General features: G+C 42.1%; 1 protein-coding gene across 5 annotated transcripts in view; it reads right to left on the reverse strand.

Annotated features, from left to right (window-relative positions):
• The window catches only part of NALCN (sodium leak channel, non-selective), a 307654-nt gene that overhangs the window by 81524 nt on the left and 203317 nt on the right, over nucleotides 1–22813 (reverse strand). For 4 of the 5 annotated variants that reach the window (XM_079138603.1, XM_079138602.1, XM_079138604.1 and 1 more), the window contains one exon: nucleotides 20683–20757. The exons of the other annotated variant lie outside the window; for it this stretch is intronic. In XM_079138603.1, coding sequence (XP_078994729.1) covers nucleotides 20683–20757 — 75 coding nt within the window. The remainder of the gene's footprint in view (nucleotides 1–20682; nucleotides 20758–22813) is intronic. 5 annotated transcript variants of the gene reach the window in all.

Below are 22813 nucleotides of genomic sequence, written 5' to 3' on the forward strand. Positions count from 1 at the left end.
ACCCTGCATTCATAGAATGGAAAAATTAGATTCTCGCAGCATTTAATCTGAACTGATGTTTGTCACTGACAAGCTGATGAATGTTTAGACCCAGTTCAGACTTACACAATTTTATAAAGGGATGTATTGGGGAAATGTCAAGTCATATTTAATCAAGTATTCTGGAATATACGGTTTAACATGTAAGCTACCAGTATTAAATGATTATCTCTGATGCTTTCAAAATGGATCTCATCCCATTCTAATTTGCATTAGAGATATTTCTATTCCCCAGAGCCTGGAAACACCTTGGGGGGCAAGATTCCATTTTTAAATTTGCTTTTCTATCACCTTCTAGAGAGCAGAAATGAAATGAAGTGGAGCTCAGTGGGAATTGGCCCCTTCACCGTCACCCTACAAAGAGCAAAGGAGCGGCTCTCCTCCTGACTCAGGAGGTCCTGCAAGTAGAGCACCCTCTTCCTGAATACTGGGTGTCCTGGGGATGTGCAGAGGGGCCAGTTAAAAGAGAGCCAGGGGAATGGCCGCTGGCCTGGCAGATGCTCGGGCCTCTTGCTGAGCAGCAGGTCATAGGCACTTCCTTTCTTCTGTTTTTAACAGATAAGCAGCATCAACTAAGACACAACGACTAACACACACACACACACACACACACACACACACACACACACATCACACCCTGGGCCACCCGATGCCAGAACAGCGAGCACACCATGGAGCGGCTATGCCCGTATGCCCACCACCACGGCGCCATTTGTAAGAGTCCTGATTGCAAACATTCAAATGCCCAAGGGGTAGGATGGAAAAATAAGCCGTGGCGGATTTGAACATTTGAACCGGGAGCTGCGAGGGTGTGCAGCCTACCGCGGGCGAAAGGAGCATACGGGAGCTCTGTCCTGTATAGGGGAGTGCTGTCCTGTGGGGGCAGGATGCTGGCTGGGAGGGGCCGGGCGCCCTGAGGCACAGTGGGCAGGCCTTGGTCTGTTCAGTTTGTGGAAAGTCAGCAAAGGCCTGTTCCCAGGTGGATACTCTAGCTCAGCACAAAGGTAGGAAAAAGCAACTGATGCAGCCGTTGAGCAAAACCCCGAATTCACACTTCGCCACTGTCCATCACGGCCACCAGGGTCACTTCTCCTTTCCTGGCCCCTGAACTGGACCAAGACACAGACAAAAGAGGAGGGGCAGCAAGGTGGGATGGGGCGAGTGGTGGGGGCGGAAGAGGTCCTCAGGACACGAGCATTTCATGGTACTCAGGTCACTCCAGAGTTTCTTCAAATTGTAACAAATAATATTCTACTTTGTATCCACATTATTCCTCCTTCTGGTATTTAGGCACAGATTCTTCAAGATTCAATTCACTTTGATGCAAATGAGTGAATGATATCAACATCAGAATCAGATATGAACCTAAGATCATTACACTCTCCCCCCAAAAGTAGACCTTTTAGCATAATTACAATTGTAAATGTCCATTAAAAAATTCGAAGATCGTGGTCCCAGAAGGAAAAGCACAAAGAATGCTAAGATTTTAATCTTGATGTTGAGAAAATGAATGTAAAGAAAAGTACGAAAGGAGAAGTAGTGGCTTCAACTGAGCAGGAGGTCTGTCTGCACCACATAGATCAGATGATAGCTTTGTCACAGCATCACATGGTTAGGAAAAAAAGCACATTTGTAAAATAAAAAAAAAAATTACAATCAAAGAAACAAATTTCAAACCTTGAACTTTAAAAAAATATAAATCGTCTAAGCTCAGTGCTGTTGTGTGGCTCAGCATCTGTCCCGGGGAGATATCACTGCACACTGTGCGCCTGAAAGCGGTTGGCTTTCCTGCACTTCTCCAGAGAGTCGGGCGTAATTGCTGTGCATGACACATACCCTGTTCTGCCTCATCGCTTAAATCTTCCACATTTCAGCCTGTGCTTTCTCTGTTAAGATATTCAAACATTATTCAGTTTCACTTCCTTCCTCAATGCTGCAACTAAAACTGAATTGAAGGATTACATTAAATAAAAAAAATTAAAATAATTTTTTCATGTGATTTTCTAAAAGACAACAATATAAAAAGCATCTCAACCTGTGAAAGAGTCTCATTTTCAAATCAAGTCCATGCTAGTTGGAAAAAATGTGCATAGATGTGTGGGCTGACACAACTGAAGAGCATTTTTTGGCTGTTCAGTATATGAAAAATGACCACATTATGTTCAATCAGGGAAAATGAGTTTCTCTTTTGTTATGTGAGTAAATTAAGGCTGAATTCTCTCTGCTTCTTCACACAATGGTGTCTGCTGGATTTTCTGGATCTATACATGACATAGCAATTCAGAATAGAGTCCTCCTAAAGCATAAATTGTTGTTTTTCAAAGGAATTTTTCGAAAGCTAATTTCTTTATGTGATTTTACCATCCAAATTACATGGCTTCTGGGTTAAAACAGATGGACAATCTGGAGACATGATCAAACGAGGTTTTTAATAATATCCCTGTTATTATAAACTCTTGATATAAAAAAAAGGATATCCTCACTAGCTTGTTAAATCTAATAAAGAGTTTCTTAAAGGGGAAGACCTTTTATTTTTTGTTGTGGACAAAGGGTGGTCAGTTCTCGCAATCTTATATAAGGCAGTGATGCTGTACACTTTTAAAAATGTCTCCTTTAAAAAATAATTATAGCTTATTTCCCCCCTTCTCCAAAAATCTTTAATAAGTCCAGTCCTCCCAAGGTCAAGCTGGGGTTTTAATTACTTTGGCGCATCTACTAAAGCCATGGATGTAATTGGAAGGCTCATTTCTTGGTTGGCCTCTGGGTCATTACAGATACATTTTATGACAGCTGGCACCCCAAAATGTTCAAAGTCATTTCAGAACATCAGCTGATGGACTGCACACGGTGCTTTCTTTTCTACATCTCTCCACAGACTCTGATCTGTCACTCTTCCATGTGCAGGCCCTGAGACTAGGGAGGGAAACTGGGTTTCGGGGAGCTGGGTGCTGGGGAAGAAGCTGCCGGGCTGTTGGTGGCTGGGAGCCCAGCAGATGCCTAGGGAGGGCTGCTGCATCAACACCACCTCCTGACAACCCTCAGAAGTGCATGAGATGCCGACCTCCACGTTCCTAACACTGAATTTAGGATCTTACAAGCTTTAAACGCCCTTCAGAAGGTTGCTCTGGGCAACAAAGTAAATAGCACTTACAACAACACTAAGCTAGCAGGCAACTCCAACAACTTAGTATGAGGAAGCAACCTGTTTAAACTAGAATGCCTAATTATGCTGAACGGATGAATTTTACTTATTATTTGTTAAAATCCCACTAATGGGATTAATTATTTCTTAGAGACAGCAGTGATGACTAAAGATTCCTTGAGTAAAGTTCCTCTAGATCCCAAACACCTCTATTTTACATCATGTCTCTCTCTTGCGTTATTCAACTGAGACAGTTGTCTCCATTTGGGAATTTACTGAGTCATAGAAATATGCTCATTATGATAAAAAATGCATTTTTTTTTTTTTGCTTCACTTCAGATGCAATTATACCAAGGATTCATGAAGACGTGATACTTGGTTCATGTTAGGAGATGAATACTCAATAACAGGGAAAAAGCCCATATCAAAGGGAGTTCAGGGTGTGTGTGTGTGTGTGTGTGTATGTATGTATGCATGTGTGTGCGCCTGCTCACACTATTGTCTTCTCTTTCCTGATTTAGAAAACATAGGCGATAGGGCAGTCTAAGGAAAAACAGTAAAGTAAGAACACTTGGATTTAGGTTTTGGTTGAACTTTATAAACTCTTAAGCACTTTGGATTTCAGTGTTCTCAAATAAAAATGAGGATTTTTACTCTTAAGTATAAAGGCCAGATACCTAAGTGAGATGGCATACTGCCTGTGACTTGAATTACTCCAGGGAAATGTGCTAGATCAATCAAAGCTATTACCGGGCCTCAGTGAGGCCAGCTCTGTGGCAACAGGACTTCACCCCAGCATGTGGGAGTACTGAAGGGGACACACAAGTGGCTCTGTGGCCCTCTCCTCCACCTCCTCTGGACCCCCAAAACCTTCCCTCTGTGCCCTTTCTTCCCTTTCCCACTGATGATTGGGTTATTTTCTCAAGACTCTTGAGGTAAAGATGAAAACAAAAATAGAGGAAAACATTTCTCCTGATCTTTTCTCCTTCCTGGTCTAACTCCTACAAAGAGATGTCTGCCGCCATCTACGTTGCTACCTGCTTCTCTTCTGCCCTCTCTGGTCCCAGGGTCTCTGGTCTCTGGTGCTCGAGGCACTAATATCTCCCATGTCGCTCCCTCCAGGGGCCACTTGGTCACACAGGTTTGGTTTCACAGATTCCCTAAGCCCTTCTAACTGGCTTTCATCTTAGGTTTGTCCCTTAGAATCCATCTTTCAGCACATCCAAAGATAAAAGAAATACTATTCTCTCCCCTGGCTCTTAAAGTAATTAAAGGACTGTCAATTACATGTGGAAGAAATGCTCATTTTCTGAGCATGGCCTGAGTGCCTCCAACGCCTTACCCTCTGTGCTCTGACCTTGTAGGCTGTGTCTCCCTCTCAGGTCCTTCACACGGGATTTCACAGGGCTGTACTGCTCTCTGGCCTGTGACACTCTGGACATACTCTCCTAAAGTCGTTCAACTTTACACATCCTTCCAAAATCACCTGTTCTAGGAACGTTCCTCAGAACGGCAATTGGCGGTTGAGTAGTACATGTGCATTCTGGACCTGGGCTCAACGCTTTGCATTGCCAATGTTACTAAACTCACAAAAATAGTTCCCTGATGTAGGATCCAAACTTAGCACCATGTTATGTTCTGCGGTAGACGAGGACACTCAAGTCCAGAGAGCTCAAACGGGCTGCCCAAAGTCACGCAGCTAGATGTGGCAGGACTGGGATTTGACCAAAAACTTTTTGATTCCTGAGCTTCTACAAATTGTTTTATACTGCCTCATCAAAACAAGGTATTCAAACAATAAATGTGCTTTTTCTTCTGCAATTCCATGCTTGCTATTATTTTTATTTGGAACAGTTTCTCCCACTTTCCTCACAAAAATTGATTCATCATTTTTGACACACTTTCCAGGACCTGCCTCTCATCTGAATTATTTTCTTCGTGCACCTGGGCTTTTCTCCACCTTGCCGCCCAGGGCTTTACACTCTAAATGTCTAATTACATGTGTCTTTCCCTAACGAGATGACAAATTTATAATTAAGGGCAGGACTTCTTGTAGCCCTGTGGTCTCACATTTCACATTTAAACACACAAGATAGAGGTAACACCATGGGGATGAGCAGAACAGGGAAGATGGGGGGTGGAGGGGGAGGGTTGGCGCACACCTCTAATCCCAGAGGCTCAGGAAGCTGAGGCAAGAAGACTGCAAGTTCAAAGCCGACCTCAGCAAATTAGCAAGGCCCTAGGCAGTTTAGCATGACCCAATCTCAAAATAAAATAAGAAAGGGCTGGGGATGTGGCTCAGTGGTTAAGTGCTTCTGGGTTCAATCCCCAGTACCAAAAAGAACACAGAAGGCAACACAGATGATGACCCATAAATGGGCAGAAGCAAGTCACTGTGTCATCTGCCGTCCTTCTGTCAACCTTTGCTGAGGTTCTTCACATTGTGGAATCAGCAGTTTGGACCAGCAAAAGCAGCCCTTCTGATTTTGGATGAGTTGTATTACTGGTCACGATGACAGAAAGGGAAATGACAAGTCACATTGAATTTTCTGTTAGAAACACGATCCTGGAAGTATTTGGCTCCCAGAGAGATTTGTGCTCCCGACTTTTTAAGATCAAAGAGCATAATTAACTACCAAGTCAATGGAACATATTTATGAACGCAAGGTTCACAGATGCATGCATTTTCGAACCAGGCAACAAGGCCAATTTATATATTGTGTTATTAGAGTTTCCCATAGAAAATTCTTATTCCATGAAAAAAAAAAATTTTCAAATACTTTTAAACTTACATAAGAATTTCCAAAAGTACGGAGAGTTCCTGTATGCCCTTGACCCAGCCTGTTCTTACGTTAGAATCTTACATAACCACAGAACATTTCTCAAAACGAAGAAATTAACCTTGGTCCAATATTTTCAACTGCAGTGTGGAACTAGTTTAGAATTCCCAGGTTTTTGCAAGCATGCTCTTATTCTGTTCCAGGACTCCATACAGGACACCACACGCCACGTTGCCTATGCTCCCGTTGGCTGCTAACAGCAATTCAGACTTTCCTTGTTTGAATGACTATTTAAAAAAAAAAATGACCACGTAATGACCATGTCTTCAAAACCATTAGGTTTTGAGAAGCACCAGTCAGGTAGTGTATAGAGTGTCCCTCAACTTGGTGCTATCTGGAGCTTGCTAATGGCTAAACGGAAGTTATGGAACTTTCTGGAAGAACACGTTGGAATTATAAGCCTTTTCCATCATATCAAAGCATATATGACATCAACATGCCAGTTATTGCTGACGGCACCTGAGTAAGGGGCTGTCAGCCAGATTTCTTCACTATAAAGTTACAGCATTCCTTTTTTCCTCCTTGATTAGTTAAGAGCTGGTATTAACCCTGCTGATATTAGGGAGAGGCCAGTTAAGCTTTATCTCTTTGGAGAGAGGAATATCAAAGAATTTGCAGACGCTTGTTAAAACTGCGATAACCATTTAAATATTTATTTGGAAGGGGATACGTAGAGGCCATGCCAATATTCTACTTCTCTTTAAAGCTGCATACACTGATTTTAGCATTCATTAGTAGATCTTGCCTGTAGTGATTGTAACTGTGATGTCATTTTTCTGACATTTCAATTTTGTTATTTGGAATTATTCTTTGAAAAGAGTTATTTCTTCCATTTATTTTTTCAATCATGCATTTACATAAGTGAGGATCTGTGGCTGTTTATTTCATTCTTTAGGTAATAATCTAGTACTATTAGTTATTTTATTGCTCAATGTGTTTCTGCTGTGGACACCAGGGGTGGGGGGCTCTTTCAAGTGACTCCTCTACCCTTTAGAGGTATTATATTCTCTTTCTCTCTCTCTTCCCCTGTTCCTTCCCCCCTCTCCCCCCAAATCTTTCTCATTCTGTGGCATCACCAAATGCTGAGACCAGAGGCTTAGCATTAGTTTTTCCATTGTTACTCATATCCAGTCTCCCTTAAGTCATGGGAGATGTGTCTTAAGACTCCCACGGATTTCTGAAACCACAGATAGTACCAAACCCAAAATAGACTATTTTCCCCCTATGCATACATATCCATGATAAAATTTAATTTATAAATTAGGCACAGTAAGAGATGAGTAACAATAACTAGTGATGCAGTAGAAAAATTATAACAATGTAGTACAGTGAAAGTTACAGGAACATGGTCTCACTCGCCGTATTTCCACTTTCCCACTTAAAGGAAGCACCCTATTGCTTCTCTCTGCATATCTGAACTGCTGGTCTCACTGTCTTGTGCTTTACAGCTGTTACACAAATAATAAGGATTAGCCGAACACTACACTGGGACCCTGACAGTCTATCTGAAAGGAACGACATCCCAGGTACAACAGGACCGTAGGACAGGACAGAGGGGCAAGACTTCACACAGAGCACTGCCTGATTTTGAATGTATGATTTAGTTGTTTCTGGAAATTTGCATCTGATATTTTCAGACGACAGTTGACTCTGGGTAACTGAAATCAAGGAAAGAGAAATGCAGAAGAGGGGAACATAGTGTTACTGCATCGAGGCCTGCCCAACACGAAGAGCTGGGACAGGCATGTACGTGCTCACCCACTTTTCTGCATTTAGTTCTGTATATATTTACCTATGTGTGTGCATGTTCTTACCTAAAGTCATATGTGTGAGCGTATGTAGTGTGCATGCATGCAGGTACCCGTCATCTTCTGTCTTAAAACAAACTGATTTTATAGGTACTCTCACTTCAATCCAGTGTCACAGGGTTCTTCTGGCATTTTCCCTGTTATCTGTAACGTGTTCTGATAATGATAATGTGAAATCTGGCTTTATTGTCTGCAGTAAAATTTCTTCATTTGTTTTCTGTCCATCCCTCTCTTCTTCTTCTTTTTTTTTTTTTTACTGAGATTGAAGCTAGAGGTGTTTACCACTGATCTACATCCCAAACCCTTTTTTATTTTTCACTTTGACATAGTGTCTTGCTAAGTTGCTGAGGCTGGCCTCAAGAGATGTGTCTTCCTCAGCCTCCTGACTAGCTGGGATTAAAGACGTGTGCCACCATGCCTGGCCACAGTAAATTTCTTTGTCTCACCTTAGTGTACATGAAGTTGTTTCAGTAATGGTATTACCATAAAATAAATACGGCACTTTAAGTCAAACATAGAGAAGACATATTTTGGATGGGAGTCTTCATGCTGGGGTTTGGACCTCCACAATACTCTGTTTCCTTAAGTAATTCCTTTTCAGGCAATGATCTTGCATTTCCAAGTTCATTCCTGAGTGTGCTTGTGGTCGACTGTGGAGTGTTAAATTCTGCATACTTTGATAAAAGGGCTTATTAGATGCACTATGAAAATTTACATTAATCAACATATTTTATGCAAAGCAGGCTGGAAATAAGAATAACATCAAACAAAATAACATACATACGTGATTTTCACTTCTTAGGAACAATTTAAATTGCTCTTTTGCTAATGCCAGAGTGCAGAGTGTTCGAAAGAGCCCTGGCCATGTGTTGAGATGCTGGGGAGGCAGCGTCTCCCACTGCACCTAGTCCTGAGCAAGTGCATTGTGTAGCACACAAGGAAAGGGTCACAGGAAATCACTGACCCTCATTATGGGAACGCAGAATTACGAGCAAAGAAAAATAGATTGATTGGCAACCTTTTGAACTATTTTGGTTAGTACAAGTCCATCTAATGCAGCCCAGTCTCATATCTGATCCAAACACCCCCACCTCCCACCCTGCCAAACCACCAGTGGGGTTCGTGGTGGTGTGCTGGGGAGGGGACATGGTCCCCTCTTTCCCTGTGCCATACCTCCTTCTTTGGCATTTGTTTCTCCAAAGAGCAGGCCAGGACAGGGTGTGGGGCAAGAAGGGATCCATCTAGAAAGCTAGCCACATTTCATGGTGGGCCTGTTCTGGTTTGGTCTGGATCTAGACCTGATCAAAGCTTATGGACTTTGCTGATGGGGTAACATGCAGTTTGTAAGGACAGTTTTGATCCAGCCTTCTACAGTCCAAGATTTTCTAAGAGAGAGGGAGTCTACTTTTCCTAGACCTCCTCTCTGGTTGGAGTATCTCTTGCCTTGGCCTTGGCCTACAGGCCTCTGGCTTCCCTGCCTCCAACTAATGTGGGAGCCACAGAGATCCCCTCTGCACTGTCTGAGGTGGCAGAGAAGCAGGAGGGGCTGGGGTTCCCCAGCATTCATCTAATAAGCATTCTTCTACACAGTCCTGCAAGCTACGGCCACGTGCACACTGGCCGGCCTGTCACCTTCAGAAATCTCCAGGCCACACATGGGCGTGTTCGCCCTACCCAACCCCACCATTCTCCAGAAGATGCCAGTATCTTTCAACAGCCATCTCTCCTTGCCCCATCCAGCGGCTGCACCAAGTAGTTCTGCTGGTCCTCCAGCTCAAAATCCAGCCAGCGGAGCCAGTCTCAGTTTCCCAGGTGCCCCTATTTGATGAGTGATTGTCTTGAAGCCCTCCTCTCCGGCTAGCCTAGGGGAAAGGGTGACTAACTTATGTGTTCTCCAGATGCCACACCACCTTCGCTCCTAAATCCACTTTTATCAACAAGGGTGGCAGCAGGCAGATGATAGGGAGTAAGAGGACAAGTCCTGACAGTCATCTCTGGAAGGTAGAATCTGGCCTCAGTTGCTGTTGGTTTACCTGAGAAGGTGAAGTGCCTAGCTCTAAGTTTTCAGCCACAAATCCAATGTAAGATGAAACGACCCATTCAAAACTATGCTGAGGTCACGTGATGATTCCTTTCCTAGTACTTCACAGCAAAGAATCACAGGAAAGTGGTGAATTTTAAGAGCCAATGGTCTAAATGGAAAGAAATGGGTGTATGGCTTTCTTGACTGAATCTTTCAACTTATCTGAAGCAAATAAGAAATGATGTGGTGTGACATTATTTATTAAGGTGCCCAGGTTTTCATTATAGTAAAACTGCCTAAGTTGACAAAATCTTCCTGTCCTGAGAGGCCAGGTCTTACACTGGGCTTAGTGGTGGCCATAGCCCCGGCCAGGCAGGTCAGGGACATCCAGGTTTCATGCGGCGTGGCTGTCGCCCTCTAGTGGCAAAAGCTTCAGGTTGCCTATGCTGGGGGCTGAGTTTGGGTAGGTGGGCAGCTGTGAGCAAGCTCACAGTGGGGAACAGGGGAGATGTCAGAAATAAATATATAGGACTGGGGTGGTGGCTCAGTGGTAGAGCGCTTTTCTAGCATGTGTGAGGCCCTGGGTTTGATCCTCAGCACCACATAAAAATAAAATTGTGTAAACAAAATATTAAATAAACTAATAAATATATCAAAAAAACCCATACAGCATGAACACCAGCAACACAACAAACACTGACCATAAACAACAGATCTGGACACAGTGAGTGTAGCTAGAAACAGCCCAGCAAGGCGAGCTCCTGACTTCTGCAGATGAAAACCTGAGATCTGGAAAGGACCTTACCAGAACCTGGTGGTGGTGCTGGGTGTCAATATAAATCCTTAAAAGTGGTAGAAAACAATCGTACAAGACAATACAGAGGCTGGAGGACCTACCTCATCAGATCAAATAAGGCACAGCAGATACAAGTTGAGCAAATCAGGGCTGCTCAACCGCTAAAGTCTATACAAATATTCCAAAACCCAGAACACTTCCAGTCCCAAGCATTTCAGATAAGGAACACTCAACTTGCATTCAAATTAGATTTGAGAACAGAGAACATTAGTGTACTCTTAATTCCCTGTGTCCAGTCCTGTGTCTTATAGGGGCTCAAGTCTTTGATGAATAAATAAACAAGTGGATAGCGAAAATGCTTTGGGAAGAATGGAAAAGGATTTCAACTCTTCAGAAGGAAGAACTAGACAGGCTGTGTGAAAGCTGAATCCAAGGACTGCTGGCAGCGACGTCTCTGGCACCCAGGTCTAGGGTTGAGGTCTACATGGGTGAGTCTTATTCTAGCTCCTCCCAACCAGTCCTAACACGCCTATGACAGAGCCTCTTGGATTCAACAACTGTGAGACGCTGCATAAGTCTGCAAATCAACGGTCATACTTTTTTTCTTAGAGCCAGAACAATCTAGTCTCCCACTGCCTGTGACAAGAGCTGGGAAACAGAAAGGTGCTCATGGGTGTCACTTCACCATCAACCTTGCTGTTTTAAAGGGTCCAGTGCAGCAAGCTCATTGTTCTCAAAGGTTCTGTTCTCTTGATTAAAGGAAGTAAAGCAGAAGACCATCCTCAGTGCTCAGAGTGGCTCACCTCGAGGTAAGTGAGTTTGATCTTCTCCCATCGAGGCGTGTTTTCCCTCCAAACTTCACTTTACAAAATTTGAAGGTTTACCTTGCAGAGCGCTATGAAATCTACATTATGTCATTTTGAACCGGCTCAATTAAATGATGCTACAACCAACAAGTCACCCGTGAGAAGTTGAAGAGAGAGTCTCAGGTGTGTAGTTTTATGCTCCTCCAAGGCAGGAGACTTAACTAACCTCAAATAATTTTGGAAGGGTTTATAGAAACCCTTCTTCCAAGAAACTTCAAAATTTATAAAATTTTGGGATTTACTTGATTCGCAGCAGAAGAAAGTGCCTCCAAGTTCTGAGAAACTTCTCTTGGTTGCTCTGGAATTCCAAGTGCATCTTTTGCTCCAGCAGTCCACGGTCTCAGCATGCCACTTCTCAGCTTCACAAGGGGTCCTGCTAGTGGACGTCAGAAAAGAAGGCTTCCGAGTGTGCTAGTTTCTGAGGCTGTTGCTACAAAGTACCAGAATCTGGTGGATAGAATGGCAGAAAGCTGTTGTCTCACTATTCTGGGGACTAGAAGTCTTAAGGTCAAGATGCCTGCAGGGTGAGCTCCTACAGGGTGTTCCAAGGGAGGGTTCACTCTGTGGGCTTCTCCCAGCTTCTAGAACCTCATCAATCCATAGTGTTCCATGTAGACACATCACTCCAAACTCTGTCCCCATCACCACATAGTGTTCTCCCCTAAGTCTGTCTAAGTTCTTCTAAGGACGCCAGCCGTATTGGATTGTGTCCATTCTAATGACCTGATGCTAACTACATTTACATCTGCAAAGATCTTATTTCCAATGAAGTCACATTTATAAGTGCTGAGGGTTTCATTACATCTTCCTGAGGGACACAATTCAGTTCACAGTAGGAGGACATCAATTCTTACAGGTTCCTCTCCTGTTGTGGTCTGACTTCCTGAATCCCTGACTTTTACCTGTGTGACTGAAAAATCCAGTTGGCAGTTTCCACTTTCTGCATTGACTCCTATGCTTATAATGTGTTGTCTTGATGTTGATAATTGATATTCTCAAATTCTGAGCCTCTGCTCTGACTTCCTGGTTTGAACCTTGATTTAAACAGTTCTCAGCCACTTCACTTCTTTAAACCAATGTTATTACTGTTCATGCCTTAGTGACATAAGAATTTATTATTTAAAAAGGTCTAACTTTTTTTTTTGAAGGAGCTGTTTCAGAAATAGCAGATCAAATGCTATATAAGATGATCTTTTGAGATCTACATTATGGAAATTTATGGGCAGTGATATGTAAATTGACAACAGAAGAGTCACCTCCAACTGGAAGATTAAGAGTAGCTCTAAGTGGTGCAGTAGCTTGGAAGGCTTCAGGGAAAGTGCAGTTTCCCAACTCTCAGCTACTAATGAGTTGTAGGATCCTCTGACTCCTGGACAGCAGATGCTTCCTGGAGCATCAGGAATCCTAGATACTGGATGCGTCCAGGTGGTGGTTTCTGACTGTTGCCCCGGGGTGTTGTACAAATACCATTATCTATTCATACCACAATGGAAAAAGATTGGGTAGCACTATAGTAAATGGTGTTAATAATCTCTAAAAAAAATATCTAAGAATCAGTCAGCAACTCGGTGATTTGTCAGGAAATGTAGACCCTAAGGATCTGAGAGGAAACGGTCCTTCGCTCCTGACTCTGACCACTCAAGTCTCTGTGCCTGCTCTTGGTGCCACCACAGACCACCTTAGAGCGAACCCCTGCACTGAATGTGTCCATTTGTTACTTTCTCTCATCAGCTCACAAGTTGAGTGAGGATAGAGAGAGCGCTTGGTCATCACATGTCCTTTGTCACTAACATGATACCCGTAGCACATGATACATGAATATGCAGAGCCCAGGTTTACAGAAGGGCAGACTCAGTCTCTGGACTGCCAATGAGACTGAGGTGGTCTTGGCCCATGCCAAGGATTTGAATCACATCACCCTCCTCCCCATCCCCCACTCAATACTGATTTCTGACTCATTAAGCTCTATTCTGATTAGGAGCTGGGTTGCTTAGAATATGCAGATCTGCAAGCTGGATAAGCATCTCATTCAGTCCGCCTGGAGATCCTTCTCACCATGAATTGAAGAACTGCTTGTCTGAGCATGGCGTCTCTTGGTAAGGACTCTGGTTTAGACAGCCACGTTTTCCCAACCCAGGCACTTAGGAATTATGTGAATCTGGGCAAGAAATTTTCTTCCCTGAACTTCAGTTTTGATGTTTTGAATATTTTGGGATTAAATCTGAAAAATTGACATGAAGTGCCCTGTACCAGGAAGTTTTCAACAGGTAGCATTATGTACAGCAGTTACCGGTATGATTCGAGCAGTTATGTCACTCAGTTTTAAGTCACATTAGGTTGAATTCATTCCTGGGAGGCTGACAAGACACTGAGGAGATGGATGGCTCCATTCAGACAGGGAGAGGACAGCCGGGGCTGGGTGGCATCTCCAGCAACATCCCTGTCTCCTTGATGTGGCCCTGAATCTGGAATGAGCTCAATGCAGGTGGCAAAATATGAAAATCAAAGAGTCAGGGTGTAAGAAGACGTTAGTCAGAACTCCAGTGGATACGTATTTGTCATAAGGTGCTGGCTCGTGGGATCATGGAGGCTGAAGAGGTCCTTAATTTTCCACCTGCAAGCTGGAGACCCAAGGAAGCCAGTGGTAGAGTTTGACATCCTGAGAGTCGAACAGCGATGGTACAGGTTCCCATGTGGGTGTGATAAGGCCGAGTGCCCCCGCTAGGAAGCCAGGGGGAGAGGGGCTCACCTTCCCCACCTTTTGTTTCTCTTTGGACCCTCGGAGCATCCAATGCTTGCCAGCACTTGGAGGAGGATCTGCTTTATCCAGACCACCAGTTCATATAGCAGTCTCTTCCAGAAGCAACCTCCCAGATGCGCCCCAATACCGTTTCACCAGCTACGTGGACATCCCTTACCCCAGCCGACTTGACACGTAACATCAACCCTCACTCAGGGGAAAGCAAAAGAAAAAGGTTAACCATATTTAAAAAAAAAAAAAGGGCTGAGGATGTAGCTCAGTGGTAGGCACTTGCCTACCATGCACGAAGCCCTTGGTTCAATCCCCAGTACCACAGGGAAAAGAAAAGGAAAAAACAAAAAAGAAAGGAAATAAAAAAAGAATATAAGATTGTTTTTTCTAAAAAATGTCCCAGTTAATGAGAGCAAGAAACTTCTGTATATATGCACCGCTACCCTGCAGTGGACTCCATCAAGGACAGGATGTCACTGCACTGAACTAGGATTCAAATGAGACTGGACAAGAGCAGGGGAAGCAATTTTTAATTTCACAGCTTTCAATTTAATCTGAACTGAACATCTACACTTCTGTTTTCAATGATTCTTTCCCTGAGGCTTCTCTGTGGGTTTTTTTCCTCATAGTTTAATGATATTATACCGCTTAAAAGAAAACCCTTTATATCTTTCTTGCACTGCATTGGCAAAAATCACTAGAGCTGAAAGAATTCTCTTCATTTTCAAAATTGCAAAACTCCACCCACATTTCCTAGTGTGAGTCCTTACCACGGAGCTTCAAGGTTATCCTCTCATAACTGTTCAGAGAATAGTTCTGGGACAAGATTTTGTTCTTTTTACTTTTGTTTTTGTTTTGCTTCTATTCCAGTGGATAGGCCTTCTTAGCAGCTCACCAAAATCACACATTCACAGACAATCTCATTTCTAGCCAATTTCCTTTCTGATCTTGTGCAGAAAACTGTGTGTGCTGTGTATTTATTTATTTATTTCCAGGGTCCTATATTGGGGTCAGGGGATGCTGGGAAGAGAAAAGTAGTCTCTGCTTAATTAGATATGGGGTCATGTAAATTAGGGTAGTTATAAAAGAGTGCTATTACGCTAGGGATCTATTGTGCCTTAAATCCTACACACAAGGGAAGAAACAGAGGAACTGTGCATGGATGCAGGGTTGGGGTGATTTGTTTATTGTACTGTTTTATAAGGGTATATCTTCTTTTCTTTTAAAATATGTTTTTAGTTGTCAATGGACCTTTATTTTATTTATTTATTTTTATGTGGTACTGAGAATCAAACCCAGGGCTTCACACATGCCAGGCAAGCACTCTACTCCTGAGCCACAATCCCAGCCCAGTATATCTTTTTTTTATTTGTTCTAATTAGTTCTACATGACAGTAGAATGCGCTTTGACACATCACACATAAATGGAGTATAACTTCTCATTCTCCTGGTTGTACATGATGTAGAATTCCACTGGTTATGTAGTCATATATGCACATAGGGTGATAATGTCCAATTCATTCTACTATCCTTCCTACCCCCACCCAACTCCCCTCTCCTCACTCCCCTCTGCTTAATCCAAAGTAACTATTCTTTCTTAGCTTCACAACCTTATTATGAATTAGCAGCTGCATATCAGAGTAAACATTCAGCATTTGTTTTTTGGGATTGGCTTATTTTGCTTAGCATGATATTCTCCAGTTCCATCCATTTACCTACCAGTGAATGCATAATTTCATTCTTCTTTAAGGCTGAATAGTATTCCAGTGTGTGTGTGTGTGTGTGTGTGTGTGTGTGTGTGTGTATACACCACATTTTCTTTATCCATTCATCTATTGAGGGACACCCAGGTTGGTTCCATAGTTCAGCCATTGTGAGTTGAGCTGCTATAAACATTGATGTGGCTGTGTCACTGTAGTATGCTGATTTTAAGTCCTTTGGATATAAACTGAGGAGTGGGATAGCTGGGTCAAATGGTGATTCCATTCCAAGTTTTCTGAGGAATCTCCACACTGCTTTCCAGAGTGGCTGCACCATTTAGCATCCCCACCAGCAATGGACGAGTGTGCCTTTTGCCCGCAGCCTCACCAGTATTCATTGTTGCTCGCATTCGTGGTAATTGCCATTCTGACTGGAGCGAGATGGAATCTTAGAGTAGTTTTGATTTGGGTGACTTTTACTTATCTTGAGGAGTGACAAGAGAAAAGCACAGGTGTGACCATGATGACACTGGCTGGTGACACCTTGGAGAGGGGTGACCGAAACGGGCACCTTACACCAGAACCTCTCTCTAACGTTTTCCCCAAGATCTCTTACTTCCCCTCTGAATCCCAGCTTAAAAACAAACAGACAAAAACACCTTTTTTCCACCAGAATGCTTTGATCAAGCAGTAAGAAATTCATCACCGCTTTTTTGTTTTGTTTTTAAAGAAAGCATCTACGAGGAGACCTGGGAGCTTTGGCATCAAGGAAACGGTGCTGCCACCCAGGACTCGTGGATTTCCGGCTGCGAGTACTGAAGTGACATCTTAGTCAGCAGTGGTCTCCCAGTGGGTAAGCGCAGGGCACCCTGGAGGCTTCCTCAAGGGTTAAAAATGGCCCACTGGCTCCACGGCTTCTGGTGAGAACCCAGGAGGTCAGCAGTTCCCGGCTGGACACTGTCCTCTGAAGTGGAAGAGACTGTAAAGGAGAGTGGTGGGGAAAGATGACCACTGAAGGAAGAGAAGGTCCCCAGCCGCTGGCCATGCAGGACATGGCTGCCCCTGGGAGTCCTTGGCTCCTGGCCTCACCACATTCCCCACGCCACGTGGCCACGTGCCTGCCCTTACCGCTGGGGTCCATTCCACACGTCCCTGGCGCATCTCACCTTGAAGGGTTCTGGCTTCACTTCTTCTCTTCTTGCTTCTGCATCCTAGCTTCCTCTGAGTCCCAGCGTTCAGCCACCTCCTCCGGCTTCTGGTTGCTCTTTCCTCCCCGAGCATGGAAAATGCTTTCTCCCCTTGTCCAGCCCTCGAGGGCTCCCTGTTCAGCTTCTGTTTTAGAGGTGACAGGCACAGACTCCCATTCCTCTTGAAGAATACCTATGAACCTACTTCCGTGTTTTAACACATTTATTATTATTATTTTTAAAACATATTCACGAAGATCTCTGGTGGACTCACTACAATGCTGACTTGCTGCAGGCATATCAGGTATCTGTCTAAGGAGAGCCACTGCTCCAGAAGGTCACAAGCACGAGGTGGCCTGACTGATGGTTTCTCGTTAGCACTCCACCCCCAGTGCTTCTGACTAGAGCATCTAATTTTTAAGGGGAAACAAATAACTATTTTGGAAAGTTTTCATGACTTCGCTGTTTATTTACCTTCATTCCTCAGAAAACAGAGCCTTAGTTCAATAGTAACTTGGTGAGTATAATGGTGGCACTGTCATCTAGAGCATCAAATATTTGAAATATTAACAGTTTTATCACCAAGTGCCTCCACTACACGTATCACTCATAATATGACTTTAGCTTGCTTCAACATAGTTTACCGACAAAGAGTCTAGGCTTTTGGTCCAACTGCCTAGGTTCAAATCTTAACTCTGTCCTTTGTTAGCTGCATGACCATGGACATGTTACTTAACTTCTCTATGACTTACCTTCCTCATCTGTAATATGGACATAATAATAATATCTGTAGTGTGTGGTTTTTTTGAATAGGAAGTGGACATAACAAGCACCTGGCACTGAGCAAGCATACAGCCAATACTGCCATAGCTATATGAACCTACCAAAGGGTAAAAATAATAAAAGATTTAAGAAGTCAAAATTTCAAATAGCAAATATTGAATTTGGGATATGTAGTACTTTCTGGAACTTGAAACATTAGGAGAATAAAACTTTCCCCCCCACATTTCCTGGATTCCTTTCAGGATAGTAAAAGTAGACTCTACACATTTAAATCTTGGGGGCTGGACCTCTGTACATGGAAAATTAAATACACAAACATTTCATGCAATGTTTTAATTAGAGATTTAAAAGAAGTGTCTGCATGATGTGAACACAGTGTGAAAGTATATGTACACATGCTTGTGCGTGTGTGTGTATGTGTGTGCATTCTTGAAACTGTTCTACCTCAAAAGCCAAGATCACTGAATATAAGGGAAACCAAGGACACAAAACATGATGCAATTGTTAACATCAATGAAATGACAGAAATTTCTTATGCAGAATGGAAGAAAGTGAACTGAACTTGGAGCATTTTCATTTAGAATAGTGATATTTGCTTCTATGGACTCCAAATGTAAAATTCAATGAGTTTCAGGTATGAGAGTAATAGAAGAAGTCAACAAACATGTTGTTTCAGGCCAATCGTGAACAAAGAGCAATGTGAAAAGTAGTAGCGAAAATGGAATTGTTGCTTTGTTTAGGGTTGGAGTTTTCAATGCCCAAATATCTTTACTTATTCAAAGAAAATACTCCAAAAGGTGGACTTGCACAATTGGATAATCAGTTCTGATGCACAGAATTTCCAGAAACACAAACTTCACTAATACCCAGCAAATATCTAAAAAAAGATATCTAAAATATCTAAATAAAGCCATTTTGTAACTAATAATATGTAGCAAAATTGAAGAGCCACATGTTTATTAAACTTCATAATTGAGAAAGAAATTCAGATGCCAATTACGGTTCTGCTTTTCTGTTAATTTTCTCCTTGGTGTCAAATAAAAATAAAATGAACTGCCTAAAGTAACAGTTGGATATATGAACACCTAAAATAAAAAGTAAAAAAAATATAAATAGACTATGCATATATGTGTACATAAATAAATCAAAACACTAAAAAAAACAACACTGTAAAATATTCTTAGATTTGAATTCATAAATTCAAAAATATTGCTGCACAAAAATTTATTTTACTGCTTTCTAGCAGAAAGCCTATTTTTATGTGGGCTGACATTATGTAGCATTTTACTTAGCCAATGGTTATTTAATATCACATTGAATCTGGCAGTAGCAGCAGTTAGAAAAAACTAGAGTATTTTCATTTTATGTGTAGAATACACATTTTAATGTATTATATCAGGGATATTCAAATTCTCTGCATAATAAACACAGTAGATAGGAAAACCCATATCTAATACCAGATTTGAAAAGCATGATCTGAAGAGTTTCTACAGCTGCAGATTTTTATTGGTCATGTCAAATTATATGGTTGATGAATTTCAATTTTGCACTGACACATTGCATATTTTTCTACAACTAGGAGCCACATAAAACTTTTGCATCAATGGCCTAGAAGAGCTTCCCAACTCACATTTGAAGAACCTATCACTGCTGTCACAAACAGAAAAGATCTGGAGAAGTCATCTCCATCACAGAACCATATGCCTGCACAGTTTCAGGACAGAAAGGAACTCAGTACCTTGCTCAGTATACTCCTGGCAGGAATCTTCATATCCACTTTTTTTTTTTTTTTCTTTCCTTATGGATACCCTTGCTTAAAATCAGTGGTTTTGGAGGTATAAGAGTAATATAATAAAATACCTAAAGTGACCATTAGAAGTATTTTTAAATAATTATGGAAATCTTACTTTTTTTTTCCCCTGTTCTGTTAAAAATAGACAACTTCTGAAAATTCTGAATATGCAGGGCCTTCATATAATTGCAACAAGATTGTTTCAGAGCTGTGTTTCTATTAACATGTCAACTATTCTCGCGTGTTGGTGATCCAAGAAAATCCTCCCAGAGCACCCCTCTCCCACCAGCTAACCACCCAAGCCCACTCTGCTCCATGCCACAGAAACCTTGGGAATGGCTGGCATACCTTATCATCTTTCTGCCACTGGGGACATACACTTCACACATTCCCAAGTCCATGGATTGGATACAATTTCCCCAGCCATGACACACAGTCTGTTTGCATACACAACTGGGCACATGCTTGATCATTTATTCTTTAAAATTTCTTCCAATTCCTATGGGCATGCAGACCAAATTCTCTTTTAGTGCCTAGAGGTCAGCTAAGTTGATGTTCCATATTTTATGATAGGGTGATGATGATCAAAAGTATTACACAGAGTTAGGATAACTGGCAACCTGGCCCTGTGGCATCTGATTTCCAGACAATCTTCCTTCAATGACAGAGGGAGAATGGTCTTCAAATCCAACTTATTAAACTAGACCTATCTTTTTTTTTTACCCAAAAGTAATAATCTAAAATTATTCCTAAGATATTTATAAAGTAGTAGAAATCTCCTATGTTGTTATTAAAGTTAAACTGAAAAAGAACATTTTTTCCTACTGGGCCTGCCTTCACTTATTAAATTCTATCATTTTTTACTTTGAAGCTCAAACTTCTAATATTACTCAAGCACACAGTTTGCCCTTATTTTTAAAATGCAGGTTTTAAAGTCCCCCATCCATTACTTACTTGTTTAAGCTTCTTTAGATCTTCATCAAGTTCTAAGTTGTCCAAAATAACAGCAACAAACAAACTCAGGAGGATCTATAAAATGGTTAAATAACAAAGAAAAAAACCCATGTGCCATAAGTAACAAAATATTATATAATGTAGAATATCTACCTAAAATATATCATATATAGAATTCATTCAGTGAAAAATAAGCATACGGTTGTGAATCCTTACATAGGTATTTTAAGGCATTTGTCACAAAGACATAATAGGAAATGCATATGTTGGCTGAAATAAACAATATAAAATATTTTTTGTGTGTGTGAAGACAATTTTAAAAGAATTAAGTTTTTTTTTTTTTTTTTCCCCCCTAATCCAACAGTCAAACCTCTGAGACTCCAACCTGAGAAAGTCATCTGAAGTACTCTGGAAAGCTTGATATGCAAAGGTGTGTGTCAGAGAGCTATTCGTAATAATGAAATGCTGGAAATAATCCCTAGCCTTGCAGTCATCGCTAGCAGCCATAGGGGTCTAGAAGATGCAGCTAGCTGTTGATGATCCCATGCTGGAGGCTCATCTCCAGATGGGCTCCTGTTGCTCCTCCCAGCCTCTGCTGTGGTCACCCTCCTATGGTCCCCTCCTACTCTGAACATGGCTGACTGCAACCAGGAGGGTGTGGAAAAGATAGCATGCAATGAGTGAGGTGAAGTGAAAAAAGACACTGAGGCTTCATGGTGCCTCTCTTGTATCACCTTTCAGGTGAAGGCCAGGTGCCACGTTGTGAGGACCCTCCAGCAGTCCTGTGTAAAGACCCGGAGGCAATCAACTGAAGCTCCTAGCAACAACTGAGACCTCTCCAGCAGTCATGAGGGTGCCTGTCTTGGAAGTAGATGCTCCAGCCCCAGAAAAGCCCAGCCAACATCTCAACTATGACCTCATGAGACCCAGAACTACAAACACTCAGCCAAGTCTGTCCCAGGTGGCAGAAACTGAGACGGTAAAGGTTTATTTGTTAGGAAACTTCTAACATATGGGTAATTTGTTTCAAAGTAATAGATAACTAATGCAATTCACAAATTTTTACAAGGTTGGAAAATACATTGCAATATTAAATTAAGAGCATATATGGTGGAAATTCAACTATGTATAAAAAGGAATAATGGACATGATGCTAAGAAGGTGGTTACTTTAGAAACGCAAATAGCGTGAACCTTTGTGTAGTGAATAAGATTCCCTCCCTTTTTAATTTCATGATATTTCCCTCTTAAGAAATTATTCTCATTTGTTAGTATGAGATGGTTGAGCATGATGGTAAGAGTTGAGGAAATTTGGCTTGACTTTTAATATCAGAGATGATTATGCAGAAGTCAATGACGAGCTCTTTTCTGAGTTCAGTGAGTGTATAACAAGGGAAAGGCCTGTGGCCGGCTATGCTTGGCTGGGGACAAGTGCCAGCATTCTTCTTCTTAATAGAAGAATTTTGGGGTCCTACCAGAATGTGAAGAGGAATCAGAAGGTCCAGCTAGGGGCTTTCTAGCCTCTGAGTCTGCCTCACCACGGGCTTACCCTGAAGCAGGCATTATTCTACACTGGACATTTCACACGTCACTCCAAGTTTCACCTCTTTCCCACAATCTCAGTGATAACAGTCACATCAGGGCTGAAATCCACCTTTCGATGCATCCTCACCTGCAATTCTGAGGTGCCCACTGCAGTCTCCCCACGCAGAGGCTACCCTACACCACCCACTGTGCCGCTCACTGGCACTTGAGCAGGGCCTGGATTGCTGGGTCCTGATTTAACTGGGTTTTCTCTCTCTCCAGGAAAAGTGCAAATGCACATATAAAATGAAAAAAAAAAATGCTTAATGGGGGAAAAATGGAAGACAGTTTCTCTTCCTGTAGGAAACTCATAATTGTGCTTTTTTTCCCTTTGAGATCTATGTGAATCTTTTTAAAATCTAAATAAGCTACTCACTGGTTTATAATCCAGGAAAGTTTTCTTAAGGACTGGGGCTCTCTCTTTGAAAGATGAATAAACGTCAAGAAAGTTAGTGCCCTATGTCCCTTTCTCGTGGGAGGGCTGGAGTCAAACCCAGGCACCTAGTTTGCCAAGCTGTAAAACTACCTACTTGTCACAGAGCTAGAAG

The sequence above is a fragment of the Sciurus vulgaris genome (assembly GCF_902686455.1).
Source record: "Sciurus vulgaris genome assembly, chromosome: 4".
NCBI classification, from domain to species: domain Eukaryota; kingdom Metazoa; phylum Chordata; class Mammalia; order Rodentia; family Sciuridae; genus Sciurus; species Sciurus vulgaris.